At 31.5% G+C, this 12,011-nt stretch overlaps 1 protein-coding gene across 1 annotated transcript in view; it reads right to left on the bottom strand.

Moving 5' to 3' along the window:
- Orco (odorant receptor co-receptor) overlaps positions 1 to 12,011 on the bottom strand; it is a 71,488-nt gene that overhangs the window by 27,543 nt on the left and 31,934 nt on the right. Inside the window, exon 3 of the mRNA XM_067045915.1 lies at positions 461 to 583. Coding sequence (XP_066902016.1) covers positions 461 to 571 — 111 coding nt within the window. The 5' untranslated portion in view covers positions 572 to 583. The remainder of the gene's footprint in view (positions 1 to 460; positions 584 to 12,011) is intronic.

A 12,011-nucleotide genomic window follows, 5' to 3' on the forward strand; every position in this document is an offset into this window, starting at 1 on the left:
TTAAAATTTATTTATTACTTTTCTTAAATTTTGTGTGGAATCAAGAAGGTGGAAAAATAAAATAAAATAGTTAAAAAATAATATTTAAGATATATTATATTTAGGTTATAGTTATTTTTTGAAAAAAAAAATTTGTGGAATGAATAAATAAAATTGTAAAAAAATAATTTTTGAAAAATATTGTATTTAGGTTATAGTTAATTAGTGTAATTAATTAAGTAGAAAAAAATGTATATTTGATTAACATATTTTAGTGTTTATGTTTCTGATAATGGAATGAATAAATACAATTGTAAAAAAAAATAAATTTGAAATATATTGTATTTATATTGTAATTTTTGCTATAATTTCTTATAGATAGCGTTTGAATTGTCATGTATGGGTCTGAAATTAATGTTTATTTATCTTTAATAGTGTTGATTAAATATATATTAATTAATAAATTATTATACATCCGTACCATTCCTCCAGTTTCTTCATGATATTCCAACAGCCAATGACCAGTCAGCTGCATGAGTCTTATGTTTGGCCAGAGATCTCCGACCAAACCATGCATTTTGATTTTCTGCATCTTGAATTTTCACTGCAACAAAAAATAAAGGAATTACACCAATTTAGCGATTAAACGGTAGTTATTAATCAAACGTTAAAATCTTAATAATTATAAGAAAAATATCGCTTCATTGTAAGTTGCTACTTCATATTTTTTCAGACAGTGGGAAATAGAAAACGATCTAATTTAATGGTAGATTTTTTTTTTTTATAAATTAATTTTTTCAAACTTTATCGTAACTCCTTTGGGTGCAGATTATGCAGAGTGAGCTTGTGAATTTAATAGCTCCAGTCTCCTTAGGATGTGGATGGTACTTACACACCCTATACAGGACTTACTTTACACTTTCCCTGATTGTACTTGCCAATTCGGAGCTCAGTGAGAGAGAAGGTGGTACTTGGGTACGTGGGTTCTCTGTGAATTGTTGAGGATACGGCCTAAAAAACTTGCCCTTCCGGGTCGTGGCGCGGCCATTCTGACACCCCAAGAAATAAGTCTCCCGACGAAAAATGAAATATAAGCTAGTTGGCAAGCCATGTGGAATGAAAGCCCGCCAAGCAAATTAAAAACTGTTAAAAAGACGATTAAACCATGGACCACATCAAACCGTTCCAATCGCAGGGAGGAGGTGGCTATAGCCAGATTGAGAATAGGTCATACGAATTTAACTCATGCATATCTGATCAATAAGCAACCACCGCCAAAATGTCAATACTACAACAGTGTACTTACAGTCAGTCACATATTTGAGGAATGTCATTTCTATTCCATGAACTTACGTAGATTGGGAGTGGGACCGAGTGTTTCAGATGCCATGAATGATGACCAAAAAAACATAGAAATGGTTTTAATTTTCTTAAAAAGGAATAATCTTTTGAATAAGATCTAAACCCAAAAGTTTGTCATATGTATTAAAAAAATCTAAAATAATTAATTATTCAAACTTATTTAGCAATTAAATTATTTCAAATCTTGAAATAGAATTATATAGTGAGAAGCGTGGGCGTTGATGACCTTAAGGTTTTACGCCCAAAAGCCCCAGCCAACAACGGCCTAAAAATTAAGATTACCAGAGGACTATCCATTGGGAATCTGAATATTAAGACAATAATGACCCATAAGTGGTTAATGCCCTAAAATTATAATTAAAAAAATTACAAACCATATTATAATTTAGTTCAAGATTGATTGACATGTTAGCCTTAAATTTTGATTTAAGGCTAGTTTGCTAATTTTTTTTTTATTATATCCGGGTGTTGAATGGTACTGGCTCTGTGGTAGATGGTCGATTTTGATCAGTTCAAGTTTAATAACCCTAACATCAACACAATACATATAAAAGTATGCTGTATTTTCAAAATTCAATATTAAATTTTAAGAAGCATTTTCATCGTATTACAGACACTCCTATTTTACCTTTACCATCGATCCTAAACTCGCATCGTTCAAGAGATGTTTCCATATTTAAAGGGCAGAAAGTAGGAAAAATAGAACGCTTTATCTTTAATACTTAAATGACAACAATTTAGAACGTTAAAAGATTGGGTAGCGACGCTCTGACCTTCACAGGCCTCTTTATGAATGCATGAATTGTCATCAATAAAACTAAGATATTTATTTAGTCGAATTTTCGCATAATAATTTTAGCTTTCACCAGATCAACCAAACATAATTTAAAATAGTTATAAAAAAAACAATAAATAAATCATTAGTAGGTTGAAACACAATCATATTGGTAATAGGTATAAGGTACTTTACGACTTCGTTGTAGTTTAAGCCCAAAATATATTAATATATTTTTTTTTCCGTAGATGTTCGTAGACAGTGTTAAATAACGATCAACTCATTTTCAAAGAGTTTTGTGATCCGTCTTAAAATTGTTTGATGACACTCAGGTTCGAGGGAAAGAGTTTATGAGATGATTACGTCATATGAATCAGACCTTACGGTAATTTATACCCTTCATATGTTAATTGTTAACACACTAGCTCGCATAGAGAATTATGAATAATGATAAAAACCCTAGTATTGTTTTATGTGAAGGATCAGGAAATTCAGCAGACAATATTAAATTTCCATAACTTTCGACCACTTGAAGATAAATGAGTAAAAAATTAAAAATTATTAAAAAGGATGTCAAGCCCTGGGGTACCTCCAGTCGCAAATGCAGTAGAGAGGAAGTTGTGCTGACTGGGCTGAGAATAGGTCACACGAGGCTCACCCACTCCTATCTTATTTCAAAAGAAACGCCTCCAACTGCCAGTATTGCAACAATAATCTGACAATAAGCCATGATTTCCAACGATGCCCATATTTTACACCACGCCTCAATAGCTTGGGACTAAGCCAAGATATCTCAAAAACCCTTGGAGACGATAATAAGTCAATAGAATTGGTGTTTCAGTTTTTAAAATCACAAAATTTACTGACAAGAATATAACTTGATCGGAAGGAAAAAATAAATAAATAATAAAATAAAATAAATCAATAAAATAAAAAAATAAATAAAATTTAACGAATATTAGCAAAATTAAATAAAATATAAATGACGTTGATGACCAATGAAGTTTGGTGCCACTAAACAAACAAACTCTCTATAAAATCGATTATTTTGTATATCTGAATCTAAGGAGTTGCAAAAACAAGGAAATCCTGTTTACAAGAATTTTCCGTTTTTAGATAGCGAATATCTCGAAAACCATAACAGATATGAAAAAAAATATATAAAAATTCCTAAAGTCAATTTTCTGTCAATTAGAACATTTGTTTATGTAATAGGCACAGTTTTTAAAAAATAATTGAAAAACTGAAAAAAGGGATCTTTCCACTCCTGTCCTCACCCCAATGTTATGGGAAAGGGGACTATTCGTATATCCATCTCCTATGTACCCTTAATATATTACTGAAGTTAAATGCTTACTCCTTCTATGCCCATCACAACGCCTTCATTGAGCGAACTGCCAGTTAACGCTTATTACTTACCAAAGCTTGATTTACGAGTAGTAAGCACTTAAGGATATAAACTTCCTAGTAAGTCCTGGTAACGACTGTAGATTCTTAAATTAAAAAACATACTACGTGCATTAAACTTATTTAAAACTGCTTAAAAAAAATAAATTCTATCCAATTTAAGTCTCAAAACAATCTATATATCTTTATGAGTCCAACGTTTCAGCCAATTCGGCCATTCTCAAGGACAATCTATCACAACAGCTTTTATATAACATATGATTTTAAAAATTTTTAAAACAAACAACAATATTATCATACCTTAAATAAAACTTTATGCAGGCTATTCTAGCCAGGTCAATAATTTCAGTCCAAAATTACCCTATGATACATTAAAACATTAGGGAATCGTATGATTTTATTAATAAGAAATCCTTAGCTTATGTCTAATTACCTATGTCAATTTTTCACGTTAAATTAAAAATTTTATTCACAGTAAATTTACACTATTATACTTTATTACAACAATATTTGAAACCTTCCCCACACTTAGGTCGGACATATAATTTATTTCAGGTTAATTTCCTATTTATTTTATTATTACAATTCATATAAAGGTTAATTATAATTATCAACATAAATTTTATCTCTTATTTTTCATAAATTAATTTTGCTTAAAATCTCTACATAGTGCTTGTTCAGATTTCTTGTGTCTGTTTTAAATTCACTGTATAATTAATGTTTTCTGATATGTAAGTGAACTCAAGTATTTTTTTTAATGTATTATTTTCTTTATTTAAAATTATAATATTTTCTATATTGATTGATTGATTGATGCCAAAATATAAAATGATAAAAGTATTATTTTTTTTTATAAGGAATATAATCTTTCATCTCAATATAATCTCGTATTTTAAGTGAAAGTTTACTTAAATATTTAAAAAACGTTAAAAACTTTACTTCATCAAAGCAAATGCCCATTAAACGTCCTTTCATTATAACTAACGATAATGCTGAGCTATTTATAATAAGTTCTTGAAATACTATTTGCCGTGTCATGGCGCTTCAGGAAACCAATTATAACTTTCTGGCCTCATCTAAGAAACAGAGCATCGATTGAAATTTATCACGGTAACCTAATGCGGGCTTAAAGTAAATTGACATATCATTCGAAATTATGGACCCTATTATCGCCAAATGTTCGAAACCAGTTAAGTACAAAAAAGTTTGATTTAGAATTATTTTTGTTATTGCTTAAATTATGTACTCTTTAATTTATATTTAACGTTTCCTACCCGGTAGGAATATACTTGATAGTATATTCGATTTAAAATACAATACTTGAGTATGAAGGAAATTCAATCGTTAACATTCTTTTGTACCTTATTGAAAAGTTGAACATTTGGCGTGTCGGGTGCCACACCTACGAAAGGAATAGACGCCTTTTAGCGTCACTCGGCCTGGAAGCATACCCCCCTCCATTATAGTCCTTTCTTTAAGGCTTTGATAGGCAACATATAACATAAAGGCCAGAATATCGTAGTGATTTACCTGTATTCACGTATATAAGTACCTGATTTCACGATATTCAGGCCTTTATGTAGATTATTTATATGTTGCCTATCAAAGCCTTAAAGAAAGGACTATAATGGAGGGGGGTATGCTTCCAGGCCGAGTGACGCTAGAAGGCGGGGTCTACTCCTTTCGTAGGTGTGGCACCCGACACGCCAAATTTGACAGTTGATATATCAATAATAAATTATTAAACATAATAGTTGCTGCCACACTCCGTATGCCAAAAACGTCTTTGTAGGGAGATTTAAAAAAAAAAATGAGTTACTCATAGCGCGCTCACATTTTGCTGTTAATATTTGTTATTTTAATTACTATTAATCTCAGTAATTTTTCTTTTGCAAACATAAATATTCAAAAAGGTAATGTTTACTGTTTTTTTAATAAACAACTTTTTTCCATTATATCGATAAAAAAGATTTATTTGTATCAAGCTTTATATTTTAATGCTTTCCTTAAAAGAAATTAATTTTTTAATAACTGTTCCTGGAAAATATTATTGACAAATATAATTAAATTAAACTCCTTCATTTTTAGAACAATAAATATATTTTGAGATCCTTATTCTTCACACTGAACATTACCATTACGGATTTACCAAATTATTGGAAATAACATTTACTACAACTTAAACGTAAAGTTACCTTCAAGAAGCGTCGCCAAATTAACACCTCTCAGCGTCATTTGATTAGAAGAGTAGAGCAATCAGAGCAATAATATTTTTTAAAAAATAATTAAATTAAAAATAGCTAGATATAAAAAAACGGAACATGCTATTCTGTTTATTAGAAGTATACTTGTCAACAAAATAAAATTAGACCTTGAAGTGACCTCGGTTACCAAAACTCATTTATGATGGATCGATAAATAAGGCATGAAAAATTTATTGATAGCCGAAAATGTCCAGTTGACCTTACGCGCGGTCTTATAAATGAGTCTTTGGTTAATGGTTCGGAATTTTAGATTATATGTATAGTAAGTGTTGTAATATTTGGTAACGACGTGTAGTTTCTTGCCTTTTCAATCTTGTGTGAGGATTCCAAGTTAGTCTTTTGTCCAGATGTAGTCAAAGGCAGTGGATCTGTTGGACAGGGGTGGAGGAAGATTTATGACGAAGGGTAAGGGTGGTTTGTTAGGATTTATTTTAATCTTCCAATTTCAATTCTTCGTGGGTTGTGATATGGAATTGGAGAGTTTAAGATGCAATTAAAGGTTATTATTAACTGCGAGTACACTTTTATGCTTGGCGTACGTGCTGAGAATAGAGTTTGGATTGGTTGGGATGTCAACTGTGTAGACTGTGTAGAGCAATAGTTCCCGAAGTGGTCACTACCGCCCCCTTTGGTCGGTGCTGCAGCGATTCAGGGGGGCGGTCATGGACACAGGTTCATTTGGGGGGGCAATGAATAACTAAGTATTATTTTTCCCGGAAAGAGGTCGGTAAGACAAAAACGTTTGGGAAACACTGATGTAGAGGATGGGTCCGAGGATTCTATCTTCAAGTCAATACTTAAATATAATAATATATGCAATGATATATACTGAAGATACCAACAAAAATAATATATACAAAGGTGACGAAGTTACTTTACTGTCAAATAGTTATAAGTCATTTGCTCTATCAACCCTTAGTACCTATAAAACATCGGAAAACCTTACGTTATACCTAAAATTCTTTAATAGTCTGAATTTATCCATTTTATATTATTCCTAACAATGAGAATTTTTTTTTTAAATAAATAAAAAGTGGCTTAGAGGAAGATTTTTTAAAAATTCGCCATATAAGCCCTTTCAAACCATTTCAATGAAAATAAGACCTAGTTGATATTAAAGACCATTTAATTGCTCCTTGACACACCGAGTTTAATTAAAATAGTTCGAGCCGTACGATTGTAGAGAATCGTAAAAATGTGAAAAATCGATTCTATAAAGTGGTACTCTCAGTCCGTTGATTTAATCGAAAAGTTACTATTACATCCTAGCCATATACTAGCCTTAAATAAGTAAGTTCAGTTTCACACGACCTGTCGGTCATACCCCACACAGACCATTTCTCGAGACTAGGTCATTTGGACTCAGGTGACCTCAAAACATGTATTTCCGTCGATAAATCGAATTTTTCATGACCGCAATACTCTCCCTTACTGTATATTCCATGTATAGATAAGTGAAAGTAAAAGACCTATTGAGCCTGTTATTTCCGGTAAAGTATACAGTTACATATCATACAATGGAGATTCTTGATTTTTTTTTTTTTTTACAAAGAACCAAAAAAGATGCCCTTACTTAAATTAGCCATAGCGACGTCATAGGTTGGTGGAAAATTAAATGTAAAATATGCATTTCGCTGGATATTTTAATGCAAATTTATCTTCCAGTATTTTTTTTTTTAATTTTCAAGTTATGAATGATATACAAAAAAAATTTTTTTTTGTATAGAATGGGAGAAAAAATTGGCAACATTCTGAGTTTTAGGGGGAAAAAAATTCAACAAAACTTCTCCTATTTGCTTTTTTTTGTCCAAGTTGGACTATGACCTGATGTTTTTTAATAATCGATGTGTCGAAAAAACCTTGGAAAGGGGGAAGGAAAGAAAGATTAGGTTTCTTTTGGGATCGAGAGGGGAACTGTCTTAAGTCAACTCTAAGAAAGTTATTACCTTTTCTTAGCCCATTGACCCCACAAAAAAAAAATTAAATACTTTTGCGTCATGCGATGTACGAAATCAATATGACCCGCTCGAACGATTGATATTTCAGAGAAGCTTAGCAAAAACTAAGCTACTATACAATAAATAAAAATGTCTGATGCTAAAACGTGGCTCGTTTAACGAAGCTTTAGAAAAAATACCTAATGAAAAAAAAGATAAATTAATTAAGCTATACTTTACCGCATCAAATCTAGCAAGGCATACCGCCATATGATATAACTGTTATTACCCTAGTAGGATCAATTTTAAATTCATACTATTATTTTAAAATTAATCCACCCATCATTAAATTTATATTTCAACTTACATTCATCCATGGTTATCTTTACAATTATCTGATATTATCAAATTATTATGAAGATAATATTGAAAATATTGTAGACCGTAGTTTACCGTAGACCGAAATGATTAGATATGTGCATCAGTGCCGTATCTAAAGTTAGAATCATACGCCAAAGAATTTTGCGACACCTCTTCAACTATGAGATATGGAGGGGGGGGGGGGTAGGTCGCAGCTTTGCTTCCTATTAGCCCATAGTTGCCGACGAGTACTAAGTAAGGTGGGAGTGTCAAGATTTATATCTCGGGGCGGTTGCGAAATAAATATTAACTGTACCAGGTGGGAATCGAACACCCAACGTTCGCGAAGACCTTCGCTCCAACCCGCATAGCCGTCACGTCCCTTTCGGAAAGGGTTAAAAAATAGTGTAAATATTATTTTAAAACAATCGCAAGTTCTCCAAATACTATAGTATTTAATATTAAAGTTGAATAAACTAGAAAAACGATTGGAGCGCTCTCAGCACTTGCAGCTAAACCAATCATTTCAAAGTTATGATTAATATTTAGGGACCATCATATGAAGCTAAATCAATAAATGAAAACAGAAATACACTTTGCTACCTTAATTAGCGGGAGGGGGATAACTCTACTCTCCTTCAATGCAAAAGTGAGGCCTAAAAAGCCACCCCTACGAATGGAAGGCTTACGTTGAGGTTAATAGTAATGTTGCCATTGTAATCCAAATTGAAACCAAATGCAGTCAGTGATTAGTTCGTACTCTTTCTCTACTCCTCTGCCACTCCCCTAGAAGGCATCTAAGGCTTCACGTCTGCCAGCCTACCCTCTTCATTACTCTCATTCTCCAAGTACCTCTTAGTGAAAACAAGGAAATTAGCGAAAATATAACCGTTTCTACTTGGAAAAAGAACTGTTTACTTAAGAACTATCATCTCAATTTGTCAAAGGGTGTGTAATTAGTGGATGCTTATCATGCCTAAGAAACACGTATATAACAAGTATAAGTACTCAGAGTTAATGTTTCGCGCAATTGTGAGACACGACTAGAATGAATATTACGGTAAATTTTTTCAAACTTAAAAATAACGTCGACTTAAAATTGTTTGCATTTCCGTTGGCTGTTTTGATTTTTCAGATGAAAATAATATTATTCAAATCAAAAAGGTCTATTTGACTTTATCTGTAATAAAAAAATTGTTATGGATTAGGTACTTATTGCTAAATTCAAATATAACTGCATTGGTTTTTCATTTGGATTTTGACCGCTGTCAAGTCATCGACGATTTTTTGGTATGTTAAACAAATTTTATTTTTTTAGCGTGCTCCTCTTGGTATTGTTCGTATATCGTATATTCGAACCAAGGGAATATTGGGTCTCTTTGGTAAATTTGATCCTGAAGATGTGGTCAGAAATGATACATACAGTAAGATAATAAATATATTATTTTAAATGCTGACGGTTTTGGCCTAACTTATTGACCTTCATCAGGGCTAAACAAAACAAGGAGGAAATAAATCAGGATATAAGTGTTCAACCCCGTACCAGAAAAGTTCTTCTGAACATGTAAAGGAATAAACATCCTAATATTAACCTTATTTTTCATTTCTTTGTAGGACGTTTATATTTTCGTTGATTTTAATTTTATTAAATCGTATCCTTCACACAGAGTTATCAATTAAATAAGTCAGACCAAATATTTTCAGACTTTTTTTTTTTCGGCCAAGACTCCCATTGAATTCCTATACTGGATTTCTTCTTCAGACCTTCTTATTTTATTTTTAAAAACTCCTCCCCTAATCATCCTAGATGAAAGCTTTTCACTTTGAGGACCTCGGTTCTTTTATAACTAAAAGGGCCATGTCCAGCCTTTGACTCCTCTATTGATCCCGTCGTCTTTTCCTTGCCCAACTTGTTATTCTTGTTATTCAAATGTTTAACAATTGCTGTCGTATCGGGTAGGCTAGTGCTTATCATTTAATATTATTATTAATTTTTTTTAAAGAAAACTATTTTGAGAAAGACATTTTTTTTAATATATCTGGACCTATATTGGATCTACCAATCATATATTTTTTTTTTTAATTGATAGATTTATTTATTGATAGATATTACAATCTGCCACACAGTTGTGGGCAATAGGTAATAGTGATGAATGATCTCATACATACTATAATAAAAAATAAATAAATAAATAAATTTTAAAAAAATAAATAAAAAAAAACTCTTAAAATATATACAAACAAAAGAATAAAGAAGACGAACATAATCAAACTATCTGTATGAAAAATAAATAAATAAAATAACATAATGATAAAATAATATATACAATATTTACACAATCGACCTGAGGATCCCTGAGCCCACTCTATCCTCCACGTGTGAGGGGTAGAGCAGAGCTCAAAAGATCCCAGCGCATCCCTCTCGCTGCATCACTGGTACCAATCATATTAGATAAAAGTTTTAAAAAAAAATGTAAAAACGGTGAAACATTTTTAAAATATGTACATAAAAACGGGAAATATGGACTAAAATTATATGTAGTTGCATTTTTACTATCCTTTTTTTGTTTGTAATATTTTGAGAAAGTGTCATTCGGTTCCGCCATCCAGGTGCCGTCGAACCCATTTCTAAAACCACTGCCTTATAAAAAATACGCTAAAAAAAATTGTGCGGTCATATACTTAGAAATATGTTATATAAATTGTAAAAATATCAAAAACGTTTCCTAGGAAACATAAATAGAAATAGTAAATACAAATATGCGATAAAATAAAAATTCCTTCCCCAGTTACGTACTACTCAGTATTTAAGTAATTTTACAAACTACTAAACGCGTTTATTTATTTATTTTTTCTCCTCCAATTTATTATTTTAGTTATATTTATATTCTATAATTTTATTTTTATTTTGTATTATACTCTAAGACGCTAAATACCTTTAGTTGATGCCTCTAATATTACTCTAAATAGAGATTATTATTACTATGTAATACATAAAAAAAAACAAGCTGGGATAAAAATAAATAAAATATCAAAAAGAATAAAAGAAATAATAATAAACAGTTGTTGAGATTCAGGCGACGAACGCAGGCGATCCAAAGAGACACGAGCTCTCAGGATCTGGTCCGTTTTGCCGATCGATGTTTCATCTATATATTATTAAATTATCCTTGAAGATGACGCAACACCATCTTCTATTATTTATCATCATACTTTCAAATAATATAACAATAATACTTTCAGGGAAGAGGTCATTTTACTGCAGAAAGTTAACACTACCTAACATTAAGCGAAAGACTAGGTTAGAGTTAGCAACTCGAAAACGATTTGTCGTCAATTCATCATTCAGTACAGTATGATGCAAGACATGAAACCAATTTGCGATACCTGACCCGGCAACCCAATATTAAAATCGTCCTTGACAAAACATAAAATATTTATATTGAAATCATTAACTTCATTACGACAACTCTTTCTATCTAGGTCTAATATAGGCTCCAGTTACCTCATGTATTTTTCATGGCTTCGCAAAATTTGCCAAATTTACCTAAATGATATCATTGAACGTGACAGGCAAACAAAAAATAAATACATAATTTATCTCTTCTGTTATTTATTTCAGATAGTGGTCATTACGGTATCTAGAAATGCAAACAAAAACGAAAAAGAGCTCCAGGAAACAGAGAATAAAATAATAAGAAGCGATTACTAAGGTGGAAGCCGACGAAAGAGAATAACACCATAAATAAATAAATTAGGAAGGACATCAAAAAGAAAATACTCAGGCATGAACTGACGCGTAATCTGTTGTCTTTTAAAGAAACCGTAACGTAATCGTTCATTGTTGTAAATAGTTTTCTCTGGAGATGTAGCCCTCGAATTTTATTTTACTATGGTTTCGCACAGAAAAAAGTGTATCTCAGAGTT

Source organism: Halyomorpha halys, unplaced genomic scaffold (genome assembly GCF_000696795.3).
Source record: "Halyomorpha halys isolate HHAL.00 unplaced genomic scaffold, Hhal_1.1 Scaffold447.1, whole genome shotgun sequence".
NCBI classification, from domain to species: domain Eukaryota; kingdom Metazoa; phylum Arthropoda; class Insecta; order Hemiptera; family Pentatomidae; genus Halyomorpha; species Halyomorpha halys.